At 36.4% G+C, this 20,534-nt stretch overlaps 1 protein-coding gene across 1 annotated transcript in view; it reads left to right on the top strand.

Annotated features, from left to right (window-relative positions):
• The window catches only part of LOC149808324 (proteasome activator complex subunit 4B-like), a 155,972-nt gene that overhangs the window by 121,735 nt on the left and 13,703 nt on the right, over nt 1-20,534 (top strand). The window contains exons 37-42 of the mRNA XM_089975872.1: nt 1,729-1,820; nt 3,510-3,641; nt 4,004-4,161; nt 9,317-9,463; nt 11,447-11,523; nt 19,437-19,565. Coding sequence (XP_089831998.1) covers nt 1,729-1,820; nt 3,510-3,641; nt 4,004-4,161; nt 9,317-9,463; nt 11,447-11,523; nt 19,437-19,565 — 735 coding nt within the window. The remainder of the gene's footprint in view (nt 1-1,728; nt 1,821-3,509; nt 3,642-4,003; nt 4,162-9,316; nt 9,464-11,446; nt 11,524-19,436; nt 19,566-20,534) is intronic.

Here is a 20,534-nt window from a genome sequence, read left to right as displayed (position 1 = left end):
TCTTATCCTACTGAGAAGCTGTAAACTTGAATTGACTTTTTTTTAATGATATGTTTGATATGTTCAGTCCATGATAGGTTATTATCTACCAAAACACCAAGTAGTCTATTATGAAAGACCATTTGCAACTTTGTATCCTTCCATGTCGGACATAGTTCATCACTATGAAGACTTGTTCTTTTTTGTCATGTTGAGATAAGTAATATTTTAGTTTTACCAGTATTTACCACCATGCCAATGCATGTGCACCATTTGTCCAGTTTGTTTAGGGCATTCTGTAAAGAAATTTCGAGTTCATGCTTTGTGTTTTGGATGTCTGACAATGTTGTGTCATCTGCATAGAGATCTGTAGATGATATTGAGTCCCTTAGTTAAAGTGGTGGGTCAATAATAAATTAAATAAATAGTAATGGACCTAGAATTGAGCCTTGTGGTACTCCATATCTAATTGTTCCAGGTTCAGACAGAACATTATTTATATAAACATGTTGTGTTCTATCTCTGAAGTATAAAGTAAAGCGTCAAACTGTGCTTTCATCACATTGGTAGATTTTCAGTTTCTTTGAAAGGATATCATGATCCACCATGTCAAAATCTTTCCTGAAATCTACAAATACAGATCCTATTATTCTACCTTGGTCAATTGCTTGAAGCCATTTATCAGTTAGGGAGATCAAGGCAGTCTCACATGAATGTTTCTGTCTGAAGCCTGATTGATTAGGGTGTAACAGCAAGTGTTTGGTTAAATATGACATGAATGAGTCATGGACATGTTTTTTCAATCAATTTTTACAAGTTTTGGTAGTATTGAGATTGGTTGGTAGTTATCAGCATCATCCTTAGAACCAGATTTGTGAATAGGAGTTACTTTTGCAGTTTTCCATATTTTGGGGACAGATGAGTTTGCAATACTCAAATTGATTATGCTTGTTATGCTATCTAAAATAGCAGAGCCGGAAGATTTAATGAATTGTCGTCCCATCTGATCCAGTCCTGTAGCTTTCTTGGTATCAAGTTCACTGAGTCATTTTTTAACAAAGTTTGTTGATACTGGTGGAATAGAGAAACATACCTCCTTAGAGAATTTGCTGCTGCAGAACTTTTTCAGTTCATTAAAGTTGTTTTCTATCACTGGTTCTTTTAATTTTGTGGTAATGTTGGTGAGAGAATCATTGAAAACATTTACATTGTCAGTGTCATCAGTGACTATGGTGTCCTTTAAGAGATGTGAGTGAATTTTATTTGTCTTATCTTTGTGTTTTCCTCCAATGAGTTCATTGAAGGCTTTCCAAATGGAGTTTGTGTTGCAACACATGTGAAAATTGTCCATTGGGGCAGGTGATTTTTATGTCCCACTTCAAAACAAATTTTATTTTCAGTGTTGAAAACTACTCCAACAACAATGCATACAAGATTACATTGTAAGTATGCTTTAAGGGACACAAAAATTCTCCGTATTTGCTTGCATGCTATGCAACAGTGTCAACCAGATCTGTCGTAATGTTTCAGCCATTCAGCGTCCATACTGTTTTCTTGAACTAATTAGTAGATTGAATAGTAAACACTCTGACCTGGTGGCACATTATGTGAGAGGAGAAATGACTCTATGCCCCTCCATGCTCCTTGCAGATGAATCATTTACATAAGAAAATATGGTACACATAAAACACAGGGCTAAGCAGCAGTACCCTTGAATGAATGCTAAGCAGCTTAACATTTGTTTTGTAGGAGAGTAGAGATCCAAGGCGACTTCATTGGTTCCTGGAAATGCTGTCAGAAAATCCTTTGACGGGTGAAGGGGGTTCATTTGGGGATGCCAGGTATATCAGATGAGTGTAATTGTAATTCATTATTTATGGAGGTTTTGTATTTGAGTGTAATTGTAATTCATTATTTTTGGAGGTTTTACATTTGAGTGTAATTGTAATTCATTATTTATGTAGGTTTCGCATTTGAGTGCAATTGTAATTCATTATTTATGGAGGTTTTGCATTTGAGTAATTGTAATTCATTATTTATGGAGGTTTTGCATTTGAGTGTAATTGTAATTCATTATTTATGGAGGTTTTGCATTTGAGTATAATTGTAATTCATTATTTATGGAGGTTTTGCATTTGAGTGTAATTGTAATTCATTATTTAAGGAGGTTTTGCATTTGAGTGTAATTGTAATTCATTATTTATGGAGGTTTTGCATTTGAGTAATTGTAATTCATCATTTATGGAGGTTTTGCATTTGAGTGTAATTGTAATTCATTATTTATGGAGGTTTTGCATTTGAGTGTAATTGTAATTCATTATTTATGGAGATTTTGCATTTGAGTGTAATTGTAATTCATTCTTTATGGAGGATTTGCATTTGAGTAACTGTAATTCATTATTTATGGAGGTTTTGCATTTGAGTGTAATTGTAATTCATTATTTATGGAGATTTTGGATTTGAGTGTAATTGTAATTCATTCTTTATGGAGGATTTGCATTTGAGTAACTGTAATTCATTATTTATGGAGGTTTTGCATTTGAGTGTAATTGTAATTCATTATTTATGGAGGTTTTGCATTTCAGTATAATTGTAACTCATTATTTATGGAGGTTTTGCATTTTTAGTGCTTTTTTAAAGGATAATTTCTCTTTCTTTTGTGAAATTCATTTTACCGATGCACAGGATGCTGCTATACTTGTAAGCTCATCACCTTGTCAATACTTGTGACATTTTTTCTACTCCATTTATTTGACAAGATTACAATGGGTAGAGAGTGACTCATAGTTTTGATAGTTATATGAATGTTTGGATTTAATTTTGGATATAAGCTTATATTTCATATGAAAAAGGACACATCTTAGAAGTAGCTCATAGTATCTTGATATCATCCTAAGTTTGAGCTACAAATCATTTGTAGTTATCTTACTGTAGGGAAGGCGATAGGTTATCTTAGTAGATTGCCCAGATTTGAAAGCCTTACAGACGAGTTACTAGTGTACCTCCATAATCGGATTTCATCTTTATTTATTATACAGTTCAGCATCTTTGTTCTTTGTGATCTTTTTAATATTTCCAAACTGACATATGTGGCAACAGGGAATTGGTATACCAATGTGTTTTAATAGCCCTGACCAGGTGTGCAAATGTTTGAAATTAGTATTATCTTTAAAACTAATCAATCTTCTGGAATAACATTTTGGCATATATTTCCATTAATTTAGTTCATTCATTCAAAGCTCAAATGAAAATAAAAGTTTAGTTTTCCTTTAACATGACATTTTAGCCAAAGAGATGATTGTGAGGAAGTCATCTGTTCTTTTGTTGTTGACTTTTCAGAATTGCTGGCCCATGAAGAGTGATTTTTCTTAGTAAAAGATCACAATTTCTGGGGCAGCGATTCTGAAAGCTGAAAAGCACAAATAAAATTGCTAATCACATGTGTGTGTATGTGTATGTGCCGTTCCTAAAGCATCATTGAAACATTTTTGAAATCTTAATATTCATTTAGATTTTTCCCTTCTTTTCAGTCGGCTGTACATGCTGGATAATGCACTGCTTCAGCAAGAGTGGCGAGTAACAGAGCTGTACCACTACTTGGTGCAATACCTCAAACCTCATCTGTCACATACCTACAAGAATGTCAGGGACAGAATAGCTGGGTAGCTTTTTCAACAATTCTTCTTCATTTTATTAATCCACTAGACTATATTTACAAGGATGCAAAGGCTTGTCATTTCTTGGATTTATGGGTGAAATTTGGATTTATGGGTTGAATATTTTTCTAACTTTTGGACATAAGATCCCAGTAAACAAAAGCCAGAACAACAATACATAAATTATTGTCTAAACTTCATTTGAAGGGGGAGAATATGATTGTTAAATTTCCTACAGCCACTTTGTATTGTTTGTTTGTTTGGCAAGTGTTACTTATTTTAAGTAATTTTTAAAGCATAGTTGGCCAAATGTTTGAAATTGCACATTTTTACATTATCTCGTAGAAATATCTTGATTGTCATTGCAGCGTCCTCAGTAACATTTTCTTGTATGAATACACCGTCAATAAGCAAAGTGAGAGTTGGTCCCCAAAACGAAAAGTCTTCTTGGAAGAGGTGCTGCCCCAGCTGGAAGCATTAAAGGATATGGCCATAGAGGAGGGAAACCTGCAGAATGGTGGATCTGGTTTGTATACCAACCATAACTTTATGTAATTTTATGTTTAAACTTAGCATCATGATGTCTTATTATTCAGCAGTGTCTTGCATTGTTCATACATTACTTTTGAAGGGCTGATTGTTAGCATAGAGTGACCTTTGAGTTGAGATACTGTAATCAAGGTTGTCTTCTGATAACTTTTGAGAAGGGGATAGAGAGAGTTGGGAAAGTCTGTGTGGTAATTTAAAACAGGCTACATGCTTTATGGAGACACTAGGGTATTTCACTTCACATAATTTACCTGATCCTAGTACATTAGGAGTACATCCATTACTTCTCAAATCCAGGCCCCCAAAACTAAAAAGCTGTTCACCTTGTCTTTAGCTTTTTGTTTTAATTCAGTAATGAGGAAGATCTGCAGATATTAATGAGGTTATCTTTCATATGATTGGCAGTTCTTGTTATTGCTTGTTAGCATTCTGGAGTTCATTTTTCTGATCCAATTTGATCAAACCTGGAATGTGTACTTGTATCATCAAAATCTTGAATGAGTTCATTAATGAGTGAGATACATGCATATTCATGAGGTATGACATAGAGGTATGATCTAACCTCTTCATAAAATCATGCATATGTTGTTGAGAGACCTGACAAAACACATCAGTGTACATTTTAGACACCATTATGTCATGTGACTTTTGAGTTTTCATCAGATGAATATAGGACATGATACTTTTCCGTGATGTTGTTGTGGGTTTAAGATTATTTTTCAGTACATGATAGACTGTACATGGTGCCAGTATATCTGGTGTTGGAAGAAAATGAGGAAAACCTTGGGAAGAGCTGCCAAGCCACTGGAAACTGCTGGCAAGCTTTCTCACATCCACATTGGCTGAGCCCATGGTTTGAACTCATGTAGGCAGAGGTGAATTGTCAGTGATCTGTAAAGGCAAGCACCTGAGACCTTTCTGACACCTGGAATATAATATTTCCAGATCAGGTGCTGTGTTTCACAATTTATAAATCCATGTGAATAACACAACCCCATTTCCTGTTGCCATTTCAGATTTCATGGTTTCATGTGGCTGTTACATCAGATCCAGTAACCAGTCAGAGGTTTCGGATGCAACTTTTGCTCATTGAAAAGTTTTGGTTGCTTTGGTTATGTGACTCGACCTGAGCATCCATTGATTTGCCATGCTTTTTGTTTTTGTCTAATCAAACATTAAATGAACTAAAGTAAGAAATCCACTGTAGCAAGTAATTTTGAAATATACTTAACTGTTTTATATGTTAACTGTTGTGGTGTTCCACAGGAGTCTGTTCTTGGACCTGTTCTCTTCATTCTGTACACTCGGTCGCTCTCAAGTGTCATAGATCATCATCCAGTGTCTCACCAGTTGTACGCTGATGACACCCAAATATACAAATCTAGCCACCCAACTGAAGTTGATGCTACCATCTAAGGTGTAGAGAGGTGCATTTCTGATGTGAAATCATGGATGACATGTAACAAGCTGCAGATGAATGATGATGAAACTGAGGCCATTCTGATCAGAACACAAAGACTTTCTCGTTCACATCCTTTACCTCAAATAATAAATATCAGCAACACCAACATTAAATTCACACAATCAGTAAGAAACCTAGGTGTTACTCTGGACAGTAGTCTCACATTGCACCAACATGTCATGAACATATGCAAGGCTGCATATCTTGAGCTGAGATGCATCAGCTCTATTCGCAAATATCTTTCAGTTGATGCCACTAAAACACTTCTGTGTTCATTAGTCCTTTCAAGACTGGACTATTGTAACTCAATTCTGTCTGGTTCATCTCAACATCTGCTCCAGAAACTTCAGAAAGTTCAAAACACAGCTGCTCGGATCATACTTCGAGTACCACGATCAGAGCACACCTCCCTGCTTCTCTGTACCCGACACTGGCTATCCATTTGATCCAGAATCAAACACAAAATTTGTTCTCTGTGCTACGTTTCACTGTCGGACTCTAGTCCCACATACCTATCTGATCTCACCCATGTGTACACACCAGCAAGATACTTACGCTCCTCTTCTGACAGTCGTATACTCATTATTCCCACTATGAAAACAAAGTCATATGGACAGCGTTCTTTTGCATACCAGGGCCCAGCAACGTGGAATGAATTGCCCACTGAACTTAGACACAAAGACACAGTGATCACATTCAAGTGGGCTCTCAAAACTCACTTATTTCGACTGCAAGAACAAACTTAAAGACCAAATAATGTTTCCTACCTTAAATATTCTCAGCATGTTTTTTTTTTAATGTTTTCTAATTTCATGGTGTTTGTTTTTGTAATCATATCATTATATGTTTTTTATCTTATAGGTGTTGTCTAATGTTGTAAAGCGCTTAGAACTTCTAAAGATTAGGTGCTATACAAAGTCCTCATTGTTATTATTATATATAGAATCTTGATTCTGAAGTGCATGTGACAGTCACATGACAAATCCACATCTGCTTGAGTCAGTCTCATGTATGGCTCACATAGTATGGGCATTACAGCACTCTCAAATCCAATAGCTGTATCTGTTAAGTTTTAGCTTTTAGAAGGAGATGCATTCTATCCACAGCTGCTTAAAAGCTGTCACAAGACCATCTTGATAATGTACTTTCCATTCTCTTATTTCACACCCGGATTGAAGAGAGCAGAAAACAAGTTGCCAAATAGGGCAAACTTTGTGCTGGCCTAGCAGCCCACGGCACAGTACATGAAGTGAATGTCTGGTTTCATCTTGCTTCTCTTCATAGCAACATTTCTGACAGAGAATGGTACTATGCCCATCTTGCAGTTGGCAGAAGCCTTTATGCTTTATCATGGATTGAGAGGCGGCCTGTTCCCAGACCTCCGGTGATACCCTAATTGACAATCCACATTCAGATCTGCTACTTCTGAGGCATGCTCAGGTTCCTAGCAGACACACTATCCTGAGGGTATCATCTTATCTACTCTGCATCATCATTTTTGTGTAATGAGGTGGAATACCAAGCTTCTAGTCCTTGTTTTTTCCAATCACAGACCAGAAAGTCTGTGTAGTCTACATCCTTTTCCTAAACTGGAACAGTCATACTAAACATTCCATTCCCGTTAAATAAGTCTAGTAGTTGAGATTCCTAGGACAGCCCAGCATTCTCATTTGCAGAATCAACCAAAAATGCCATCTTCCATCGGAAGCCACAAATGCTAAACCTGCATAACTGGCTCATGAAACAAGCACACAGGAAATCACATTTCTCAGATAAGTGGGGAAGAATTGCTGAAGCATGATGACCCTTCACTTGGGAAGTCTATATGAGAAAGATAGTTTCCATTCAGTGGCACAAGCAGAGCAAATCTCTCCTGTAAAGCTTGAGTACTTCAAATAGCTAACATCCTTTGATGCTTTTTGAGGGAGAAGTTAGCTTTAGACCTTTTATCCCATTTAGACCTCCTCTTACCATTCAGAGATGGAAGGGGCTATATTTCTACATGGCCATGTCCTTGATTTTATGGGGTTTTCCACTGAACCTACATGGAACCAACCCAGGTCCAGTTGAATTTCTAAGCATATTAGCTCATAAGGTTAATGCATTGGCCACAAGCATAGAATGTGAGTGCAACTGCTCTTAACTGACATCATTCGCTTGGGATGGAGATCCGAGATGGCATCCTCAAGCATTTATCTTGGAGTCTGTTCATCCTAAAGGACTCAATCTGACATGGTGGAACCTGTACTAACAGCACAGTTGGCTGCCTTTCTAGGTCGCAGAAGCGTTTTATGCCTCCACTGGATTTGCAGGCGTGTATTTGTTTCCTCAAAACTGCTTCTGTGCATAAACTGTATACTACCTGTAGCACTCTAGCACATATAAACAAAATTCTAAGGTGCTTTACATGCATTACTAGTCCAGAAACAGGCCATCTCCAGGGTAATGGGATGTATCCCCTCTCCTCTTTCTTGTTTTCCTAATGTATTTTGATAGGGTACTGTATGTAAAGAAGAAACTATATTTTAGACTAAGTACATTTCTTCAATAATGCTTGTTCATAATATGGGCACACCTTCCCTTGCATGCGCATCTGCTCCAGTAGTAACTGACGTGTTGTGTGGTTTGATGCTTCTATCTGTAGGGAGGTCGCTTTAATCTTGCTACCACTTTGGCACATGGACAGCTGTTTTTAGTTTCTAAAATAAGTTCTCTTTTTTGGTTTGGGAGGGTTCTATTTGAGAGATATTGGATGTACTATGACCGTACATGTATTATTCATGAATTAAATTTTACTCTTTAAAAAGTGGTTTGTGCATGATGCAGGAGAATTGATTTGGATAAACTGATCAAGTGTATCAGCATCTTAGCTCATGTTGCAGAGCACCTTGCAAGTGTTGAGATCATGGATCCAAATCCTTACTCAAGCAAACATTTTTCTTCCATTTTCCCGTTTCTTTGTTTAATATCATTGAAATATTTGTATGAGATCCTTCTGCATAGAGGTTAAAATTTATCACTTTGCATAATGGACAATTTATGTTTCATTTTGGTTTATGTTAATATTGAAGGGTAATTATAAATATTTACTTTGAAACAATATCACTATGAATATTTATTTTTATAACATTTACAATGAATATTATCATAATGATACTTGGACATATTGCTTAGTAACATGACATAAAATCATTTACTTATGTACAGTCTTTGCAGTGTGTAAGAAGTCAGGTCTTGATTTTGTGGTAGTTTCATATGAAAGTATAAGATTTGTTAAATGGAAGAGCATGTCACTTGCTGTATGCGTCTTAGGATGTAATAGTAGTTAGCTTCTGTCATATATTTAGTAACAAACATATATATTTATACCCACTTATAAGACAAGTCAAACTGCAAACAACAAAGATTCTGATCTGTCATAACATAATGTACTTGCAGATGAAGGTCTATGTTGGCTGTTCGTCTGGTTACTCCTAACAAACTGCACAGACTCAGCTCTGCTAGAGCATTATGCAGTGGCAGATCTGAGTCTGTATATTTTGTAGTTGGACTCGTATATATGGTATGCATATTAAACATTCTCATGAAATCGTTTATGTATAAATATATTGTATAGATATTGCAGTGAAGTAAATATTGTAAAGTAAATATTGCTCATATCATCATTAAGGCTCAGGTAGGTCCAGTGGTCGATCTAGTCCGATAGTCAGCTCCAAATCTCAGACTGATCTACGTGAAGGAGAAGAACCTATGAAGGTTGACAACAATACAGAGGAAAGTGAGGAACGAAAAACTCTGAGCCGACTCTGCAAAACAGGTTAGATCAGTCTATGCTGATATTAATTTTTTGTGTCCCATTGCAACATGTACATAGTTCAGTTTTGATTCATCAAATTTTTAAGACAAAGTAAAATCAATCGTAAGACAATTCCTTGTGTCCACCACCTACCCAATTAAGATGGCTGTTCTCTCAATAAAGATTACATATTTTATAAGAAATCAAAGTGTGTATGAAGAATCTGGTCTCAAATTACAACTACTAGAACTTTGAATTGTATTTTACTGCATTAGATTGATGTATCTTTTTTTAAGTTCAGAAAAAATGCCTCATTAGTTGATCAGAGAAACAACACCTGTTGACATACATATGTACCTGTACTTTAGCCATGGGTAAATTCTTCTTAACAGCTTGAAGTCCTGAGCAAGGTTGATTTAGGTCATTCAGTTTAACACAAAAACTAAAAAGATGGTACATTTTGAATGGGTGATTTTAACAGTGAAATGAATACTGAATGTAAACAGAATGCAGAATGAATGCAAATGAAATGATGAATGCAGTATGAAATAAATGGAAAAGTTAGGTCAAAAATACACAAGCAATAAATGATATCCATTTCATGAAAATCTGTTTACCTGTATTTCAGGCATCTAAATTTCTTTGCTTGAAAGACCTTTTGCATTATAATCCAGGAACAGGTTCTTTATTGTTTACACTAAATTTTTTGTTTGTTTTTATTTGATTGGTATGAAATAAAAAGAAAAATGTATTGACAGACGTTCTAAAACTATATTTTTACATTTATTGTAGTTGCAGTTACATTTTGATATATCATAAATTCAATGCTGTGTTTTGAACTTTATGCATGTTGTTGTTTTTATTAAAACACTTTAAATTAAACCAAATATCAAAACAATATTTCTTTCCATTTAATAGTGTTGAAAGTTGAAATTCTAACTTTGGTAATGTAATGAATGATGATATGAATGCAAACTTGAATGGAATGCAAATTGGCCACAAATGAGGCAAATATAATGCAAACGAAATGTAGATTTGGTAAAATTACTTATTTTAGGGTCTTTAGTACTACAGTCTAGTCATGTTCTTTATTTTGTATTTAGTGCATTATTTTTTTTTAAACAGCCAATTGACTATACGCAAAAAAGATTTGTGCCAGTAAACATCAATTAATCCAACTTGTATTTAGTAGACTAACATAATTATAAATTGCCGTTATGGAAACAAATGATTGCAGATAATTCTGAATATGATAGCACAAGTTTTATCTGATGAGTTGTTTTATCATAAAAGCAATATTAAGAAGACTAGAATGGACAGTGATAAATACATGAGTTGGCAGAATAAATTTGATTCAGCATAAATATGCAGAGGACATCAGACTGAGAAGTATTTTAAATCCAGATTTAGTGAATTCTTTCCATGATTCCAAACAAAAGATGTAGTTTAGTTTTGTGTTTATTACATGGTCCTTATATACTTTCTGCATATTCATATCCATACAGTTTAAATAGAATTAAAAGATCATTTTATTTTTTTCTTACAAAAATGTATTTGGTGTTGCAAAGATATCCATGGGTGTCTGATATATAAAGACATAAATAGTACCAACCTAGGTGTGCATTACAGAAACTCTGAAATAGTTGCAACTTGCATGTATTGCACAAAAACATGTAAATAGTGCCAACTCAGGTAAGTGATACAGAAATAAAAAGTAAATATCAGTTGTGAATGCCAAATCAAAACAATAAGATTAAATGGATATAAGATGCATAGTAATGGACTAATTATATTCAGGCCTTTTCTTTCCTCAGTAACCAGTAAAATTCTCATTGCTTTGCTGATGACACATCATTTAGAGAAACAAGTGAAGATAACAATTTTTTAATTTATTTTTAATTTTGGAAAATTATTTTCTATTTTAGTCAATAACATGCTTGTGTCCTGTTCAGTAAAAGATAAAATCTAACCCTTTTTACTATTAATTTATTTTTTATCTTTCAGTATTGAAGTTCGTATCTTTATCTTTGGGAAAAGTGTTTAGTCCAGCTCCTCCAGAAGTATTCAGACTTTTACCTGTAGTAAGTTATTTTTTGACACCTAGTGTGAAGATCAAAATAATTATATAGTATGCATTAGACTTTTTCAGACTCAGCTTACCAAAAATGACTTTACAAAAGTGAATTCCTTTGCAGTTGGTTGATCATAAAATTCTGTCATCCAGTATGAACTGTAGCACAGAATTTGGATTTGCTAAAATTGGAGGCAACATTAAAAAGCCTGTTTTAACTGTCAGAATGCTTTGTCATGTTCCTCATATGAATTTAACTTCTGGTCCTTTTTACATGTCTTCAAACCCGTGTTCAGAAATTTATCAGCACAAGACCTTGCATTGTTGTTTTTAAACTTTTTAGTATTCCAGGCTTCATTTTCTCAAGTTTAATGTGAAAATACATGAAACTTTTAAAATGCCACAAAAAAATTTCACATGTCTTTTATCTTTTTTTGGAAAATAAATAAGAGTCATGAAATAGAAACCTGAAGATTTTAATTGCATTTATATTTCTGAATGTCAGCTTGCTTTGAAATAATAGCTTGTTACTTGAATTATCTATCATATAGAGCTCAGAGTTAGTCTTTTATAGCCTTTCTAATTGGAGATGCCACAATCCACAAGCAAGTAAGAAAGAAATTTTTAAAAATTTTCAACACTGTTAAGTGTGTAATGAAAAATGCTTCTTGTGTTCCCTTGTTTTAAAAAAAAAACAACCTGAAAAGAAATGAATCTGCTTATAGTTCAGATTTTGTGCATTTAATCAAGTAAACTTTTAAAATTTTTGAAATTTTATTATCAGATAACTTATCTGATCATAAAACTTTAGGAGTATGGCAATATTTTTGCAGATGTAGCTACTTTTTAGCAATAATAGTGCTAAAAGTTGTTTTACCCACCTAGATTAGAGTCAAGCAAGAATGATCTTCTCCCAGACAGGAGTAATCTCCTATTAAATCCCATCCATGTTTAAGTTACTACTTCCGTTGATGCTAAGAAGCATGCTGTTTTTGGAGTCTGTAATAAACTAATATTGACTTGTGCCTTTTCACATTTGAAGTGATTCTGCAGAATTTTCTGATACAGATATGTTTCTTCTTTAAATACGTTACTCAGTTATAATACCTTAGGAGAACTACTACTACCTCACAAATCCAGCATTCTCAGACACTACTTTTAGCTAAAGGGAGCTAAAAGTTGTCTGGCGACCGATGTGGTGCTTGGGCAGAGTGATCTCCCCTTACATATCAGACAATTTGGCAAAGGCTAATTAGGTTTCCGTTTCCTATTTCTGCTTGTGCCATGAAGTGTGCACTTGTCATGAGAGACTTCGCAAAAGCCAGAATCTGTGTGGCAGATGGGCCATTACAACAGGGTTTTCACTTAAGGAAAGTATATTAATTTATATTTCCAACAATGTTTCTTCCTATCCCAACAAAGTTTTGCCTTTACAGTTTGATAACACTTTGTCATTGTCACACATTTAGGTACTTGCGCAGGGGGGGCCCTGAGTGGCCGAGTGGTCTAAAGCGCTCTCCGTTACGGATCACTGCCATCTCACCTCTGTCTGCGTGGGTTCGAGTCTTGGATTCAGCCAATGTGGGTATGTGAGAAAGCTTGCCAGTAGCTTCTCGTGGGTCGCTGGTTCTTTCTGGGGTTTTCCCGGGTTCTTCCTCCACCATTAATACTGGCCGCCATGTATAGCCTATTGTGTGCTGAAAAATGGCGTTAAACCCTACAACAACAACAACAACTTGCGCAGGGAGCCGAAGTGACTTTGCATTACGTTCGGGCTATAATTATTGTATGTACATGCAAGTCTCTAGTGCTTATAAAAATTCCTAATATTGTGTAATGCCATTATGAACAGGTACATGTTGGCGAGTTTCTTTCCAAGGCAATTTTTGTAGCATCCAGCTGCCAACTTCATTGTTTTTACTTGTACAGGTGGTCTATGGGCTTTTTTTCCCTACAGGTAATTGCTTCATTTTGGATATTGTCACATATATTTTGTAATTATAATAGTGCCACAGCTCCCTTTATGTGAAGTTTTTGTGCGCAATATAGATACTTATATACATTTCTTTATTATTTCCATTCTGTGCTAACTAGTTCAGGTATGATTTATATACATGGTTTACTCGTCGTGTCCTGCTCATGCATGTTTTTATAGGCAAAACTTTAATCACATTTATCTGTATAAGCACTGCATCATATTTAAAGAGCACTTAGTCACTTGCACTGGTGGCCTATGCGATTTCACAAGATAGCTTCAGGTTACAATATTTATTTGTGTGCAGGACTTATGTCGTTAAGAAACTCCTTATATATGTATAATTCCATAATTGCTGGTATATTAAGGTGAGTTTCTTTAACATGGCATCCATAGCCTTGGAATGCCATGCTTCAATCATCCTACCTGGACATGCCATCCATGACCTTCCCTTCAAGTCACTGCAATTGAGATTATCTGCTATCACTTTTTTCCAGGTAACCATCTTTTGGTTTGTGCCCACACTGTATTCAAACATCACATGTACAGGCCCACAGGTTTATACTTGTCCTTCCAGGTGGTATTGTCATTTTACCTGTATGCTTCATTGCTTTATTAGACTGTCTGTTATCAATTTCTGGGTCAATTTTTTAAGATTTAGCTCTGCACAGACATTGCATTTTAAAACAGCTGCAGAACTAGTTTTATATGTTTTGCTCTGTTTGTCTTCCAGACTAGAACTGTGGGCAAAGTGCAGAAACATAACAGTTTAGGATGAATGTGTCACCAGTCTGGATGTTGACCTTTTCTCAGTGTAAAAATTTCTGGCAGACAAGAGAGATGAATCGGCCTATGCTTCAGGCGCGAAATGCCAGGCATTGACACGCTATGAAACAGCTCTGGCACCCAAGTCACCACCACATGACTCAGCATTTTTGCCATCTCCCTTTACCTTGCCCCCTCAGAGTTAGACTTGATTCCTATTGCATAATAGTGAGGGACAGAGCTTACAAACAGTCAAGTTCCCTCTTGCTCAGCAAACATGTGGACAGGTTAAATGGATGACACATCCCACAACCCGTCCCATCTGATGATCCTAATGATATCCCCCCTGCACACAGATGGCTTGTTTCCACTGAGACTGTTCCTCATGCCTCAACAAGTCGCTTTGCAATTTCTTTGCACTCTGCCACGAGAAGAGACTCTTTACTCAGCAACTGACTGATTGTCAGTTTCTAATTCAGGGCATTATATGAGTTTAATGAGCAACGTACCTCGTCACTCTTCATCGGCCAAGTCTCAGTTATTAAAGGGGACCTTAGCCTTACCTCATGCAACTGAAATGATGTTGCTTGTTCTCCAGTGCTGTCATCTATTCTACACTATCAGATGGCATGGGGCAATTTAGCCTTGCAAGCCTCCGTTGGGGATGTTTTCCACTTCGACTCCTGAGTTTTGTCCTCCCATGCCATCAGCAACCTGGATCAGAGCTCCAGCATCTGTTGATTTTACAAAGGAGCAGAAGAGTCCAACTTAAATTAATTTCACAGTCTGGGAAAGTTAAGACATTCTGACCCTGCCTTCATCATCACTTTGTTGGCAGTTCTAACTTTGCCACATACCAGTCATTCATTTGTAAACCCCAGCAGTTGACAGTGATATCACTGCTTTGGGGATAATAAAGCCACACTCCATATGTATGGAGCAGATGGCCTTTGATGGGTCTTAGCAGTTAGTAAACAGTATAGTTGCCATGGCTGCAATGTTGGACTTTTATCTCTATGGCTATCTTCCAACAGGCAGAACATAGCTTTTCATCTACTCTGAATACCTCAGGGCATGCATGAGAGTTGGTCTCAAGAATGGCCCAAGTACTAAGCAGAGCCACTCAACATACCTTGGCCAATGCTGTAACCACAGTGCTCTCTGCCAGCACTTTACTGAAAGACCACCATACAGCCAAGCTAAGAGCACATCCTTTATGCTCTAGCCTTCTGTTTAACATCCAGATTTGAAGAAGTCTGCAAACAATCAATCAAGGAGGCATTTCCTTCCCTCCCCATAACCATAGAATCAATACAGGGATAGTATGGGAAATCAACAAAAGGACCCAAGGGCCACTCATTGGACATGAACCTCTGAAAACAATCTTATCGAAACTCCATCCAGTGAAAGCCATAGTTATCGCATACCAAAGCGGATATAGAATTGAGAGGGTCCTTTTCTTGGTCCCAAATGCTAATGGCACTCTGCATCTGGTCATTGACTTAAGCAACATCAATCAATTCATCCACACCCCTTGGTTCTTGATGGAAACACCAAAATGCATTTTGAATGCCATCCATGAGGGAGACTTTGCCATCAATGTGGACTTTGATGCCACATATCTTCATATCCCTATTCACTAGGCTAACAAGACATTCCTGCAGTTCGTATACAACATTGTATCCCAATTCAGGACACTTCCACTGGCTCAACATTGGCCCCTAGGTCTTCACTCATCTGATGAATCAAGTAATGGCTTATGCCTGAACCATTTCTATAGCAGTAATATCAAGTTACCTGGACAATATCCTGCAGAAACACCAGTGAGTTAGATCTCACAAGACATGATAACCCTTGTTACCAATCTGGACTTCCTGTCATCAAGGAAAAATCTGACCTAGTACCATCTCAACAGTTTGCTCACTTTGATGTGGAGCTCAATATACAGGCAACATAATTTGTCTCCCTCAGGAGTGGGGATTGAAATCTGAACTATGGTTGCACCTTTTACATTGAGAAATAATATCCACATGGGAATTCCTTCACCTAAGAGGCTTGCTCAATATGGCAGTGGGCTTGATGGTCCTAGGTTGCCTTCCAGTGCACCCTTTGTAAATGATTCTTCTGCTCGAATGGAGGCCTAAAGTTTGCCATTGGACCATCTGTACACTGTTGAGGCACCATCTGCATAATTGGGGCAACTTAACTTGGCTCACGGCGGGTATACATCTAGAAGTACAACTGCCCGAGATTACATTCTGTACCGATGCAAGAACAGAAGGCTGGGGAGCCCACCTACTACCATCCTTTCAGGAAGCCAATGGTGCATGCTTTCCTCATGAACGACATCTCCATATCAATACATTTTGGATAGGTCAGCAGACAACTTTGAGCTCCCTTTAGCTAAAAGTAGTATCTGACAGGGCTGGATTTTTGAGGTAGTAGTAGTTTTCCTAAGGTGTTATGATTGGGTAAATATTCTCGAAGAAACATACTTTACTAGGAAAAGTTAGTTTCTTTATATTTTTTAGTCTGTTCTATGAAAGATGAAGCATTCAGGTTTGGTTGGTATGATGTCATCTTGCTGTATACATGTCCATTTTGATTAACTTTCTAATGGTTGAGAGTATGTCAATTCAGATCTTAATACTTGGACTATGTAGATTAATTCTGGCAATAAAAATACAGCCTGTATGGTGATTCATGTGACTTGTTAGAGATATTTGTATTTGTCGTTAGCATACTCTTCACAGTATGTTCATTTGATGCTTGACCAACATCACCTGTATATGCTATCTTGCTCTGTGTAATAATATATGACAACTAAATGGGCAGGACTAAATTTCCCAGGTGTAAGCTCTTCAAGCTGGCAGTAGATAACCATGATATATTTTTGTATTGTATGGAGTGCAATTTGGGTCCTGCATGCAACATTTGCATATGATGGATGGCAGATGTATAGATGATCATCTTGGCCAAATAGATTATCCAGGCAAGCAAAATTGCTAGAAATGCATGATCAAGGATGTGGACGTTATCAGCATTGCTACTAATACTGCCTCTGTGAACAACTTTAACTGATGAACTTCTGAAGGCTATCTGAAAGAAGAAAATTTGTTCAGAAAACATTTTGAAGTTAACAAGGAAAAGTTTTTTCTTACTTTAAGACAGATAGTGTCTGTCATCTAGCCATGATTGTTTTAGCACTGGCATGGTTTGGAATGGAGTCAGCAAAGAGTTCTTTGTAGTGTTTGGGAGGGAGACTTTGCATTTAGGGATATGGTATACTATTGCAGGGCACTCCCTTTTGGTCTGAATATCAGTCTCTGGTTCTTCACATGTGAACATTTGTGTCTCACTTAACTTCACATCCATGACTTTCCACTTCTTGGACAATTTCTGCAAAAGTGCCAGGTGGGTAATATTCTAAATCAAGACATGAAATCCCTTCTTTAACTTGTGTTCTGCCTTGAATTCTTTGTCTACAAGGACATTATCATTCCATCTGAATGTTTTACCCACTTTGATCTTGAGTACATACTGCATGTGAACAGGATTTGCTTTCCTTTAGAACATGCCTTGAATCATGCCTTTTTTAACAAAGAATCACATCTCAGTCTGGGCATTTCTTTGCCTGTAGTGGTCTCCTCATTGCAGTAGCAGATCTCATCATTTTATGCCACCTGTTTATGTGATTCATTTGTTCCAGTGGTGCTCAAAGCTTTTTCTACAGGATGAAGTGTCACATTGTTAGAATACATGTGATTCTATCTCAGTAAATGGGAAAACCTCACATAATTTAACTGCTGATATTCCCTTGTAGATTCAGCCTTTAGGAATCAGTCTGTAGAGATGCCAGCATTTTTATTTTGAGAAGTCGAGATGGTGTGATTCATTCCAGGTCTTTTATTGCACATCAGTTGCCTGAAGATTAAGACGATAGTGAATGAATTTAAGTCAAGGCAGGAGACACTCAGTGGAAAGGGCATTCTGATTCAGTCCAACAATTGTTATTGTGCTAAATGATATCAGATGGCTGTTGTTGACCCAGTCTCCAGTACTCAGTCTTCTGGTTTGGGTTTTCCTCAGGCAGTGTCATCATGGACAGATCTATCACATTTGGGACATGCTTGATATCTTAGTGGACTCGTCCCAATCTAAACAGCTAATTTAATTGAATGGTCTCTTCACCCATTGGTATTCAAATGAATAAACACCTGCTGAGGTCGAACATGCATGGATCTATTAATGACAAGATAGAACACAAAGCTATCAACCTTTGTTTCTGCAGTTTCAGTTTTGAAAGGACTGTTTAGTTTCAGGCTTCTTCCATGAACTGGAACACATATTCTCATTCCCTTCCAACCTTTCTGACTCTCAAGTCTTCCAAAAAGTGAGGGAGTTAGAATGCTCTCTAATCCAGGCTGCTTCCCTAAAGTGGAAAAGTCATGGATAAATGATCTGTGGAACTTGGCAGCAGAAATTCATTTCTTTGTCAAGTCTTTGTCTCTCATTGCCCACTTTATCTACTGCAAATCAGGTTTTCAATTGGAACCCAAAATGGTTTAATCTGTACACCTGACTCTTAAAAAGCAAGCCCTTATATGCTTGCCTGATCCTAATTAAGCCATACCCTCTCTTCCCAGCATTTACATTTTAAAACCTGTCAGATTGTGCATATCCATGATAGTAACTAAAGTATCGATGGTATTTTTGTGCCAATTTTCTCTAATGGGAGAATATTCTTGTCTGATTCCCACATAGATGGGAAGACAAAATTTGAGCACATTTTTGCTCAAAAAGAAGGGCTTTATTTGTGAGGTAATGGTTGTGCTCTAAATGCACTATAAGCAGGTAAGTATTATTGGAGAAACATTTTACTCCTGTTGTTGGCATCTTTGCAATCTGGTATATCTCCTTGTTACACCTTTGAAGAAAAAAACATAAATGTTCTTAACACACACATACACACACACACACACACACACACACTTCTTCTGTTATCATTATAGGATTATTAAATTATAGATTGATGAACTTTCGAGGTTAAAGTTGAAGTTTTATGCATGAAAAATGCATTTCAATAGATAATATTCATGAATTCTATGTTTATGAGTTTGAGTAATAAAGTTACTGAACGTAAATGTTTTTCCGTAACTGAATGCATTTGTTTTTTTTTCTAGATTTGTACATTGGAGAGTGAAGGTAAAGATGAGGAGTTAAAACATGACTGTCTTGTAGCACTCACATGGCTGTCCCAGGCCCTTATCCAGCCAGAGGTTGTTCCTGTTGTCATAGCAACCATCAAAGAGGTCAGTAAATGTCATTTTTACTGTCAGTTACTTCTGTATAAAAAGTTACATTTATTCATCACGCGTTACTTTTACTTATCTTAGAAATGAGATTGTCTGGTTAAATTTGTAAAAGAAGAAAATGGTTTTTAATAGAATTGATATTCATAAATATTTATGTAGACAGCTTTATTTAAGCTTTTGTCATTTTTTATCATATAGTTTTTTCCTTTTTTTGACTTAAGGCTCTTTTCATTGAAAACAGTGTTGTCACAATTACTTAGAAACTGCTTGGCCTATGCAAATAAAATATTTATGTACATTCATTGTATACATGTTGTTAGTTTTTAACTCTGCTGGTCATTGAGCAGAACTGTTTATGAGATGGCCTGTTTCCAGTCATTCATACATTAGCACCAGTTTGTTATTGCTAGAGAATTCCCATGAAACTTTATACACACATTCATCCCATGGGTTACATTGTCATAAATGAAAATGGTGCTGCTCAGAAATCCAGTAAATCTTTCTTGTTAATGGTACTCCTCCTGAACATATGGTCATATGAACATGGTGTTTTCAAAACAAACTTATGATGCCTTGATGATCGCCCAAAAATGGCAGCCATCTTGAACATCTTGTCACCGCTACTGTTTCTCACTGGAAAGTTACATGAACATAGTGTTTTCACTAAAAAAGACTTCTTCTGATATCTACTTGTTCCGAAATGAAAATGATGTTCAGTATCCATCATGAAAATCTCGTTATTCTCTTGAACAGAAATTCATGTCAGTATGGCATTTTTCCTGAAATACTTGATGTGTCTGGTTGATCCCAGAATAAAAACGGTGCTGATCTGACCTCCAGTATGGCCACCATGGTGGTGGTCTTGAAAATCTTGTTATCTTGACTCCTCCTTTATGGATGGTCTGATTGTGATATCTAGTTGGAGCTAAATAATTGTGTTGATCTGACATCCAATGGTTGGTATCT

The sequence above is a fragment of the Sinohyriopsis cumingii genome, chromosome 1 (genome assembly GCF_028554795.1).
Source record: "Sinohyriopsis cumingii isolate HCF-2022 chromosome 1, ASM2855479v2, whole genome shotgun sequence".
Classification (NCBI taxonomy): Eukaryota; Metazoa; Mollusca; class Bivalvia; order Unionida; family Unionidae; genus Sinohyriopsis; species Sinohyriopsis cumingii.
The sequence above is the reverse complement of the archived record's forward strand: the minus strand, read 5'-3'. Positions and strand labels throughout refer to the sequence as shown.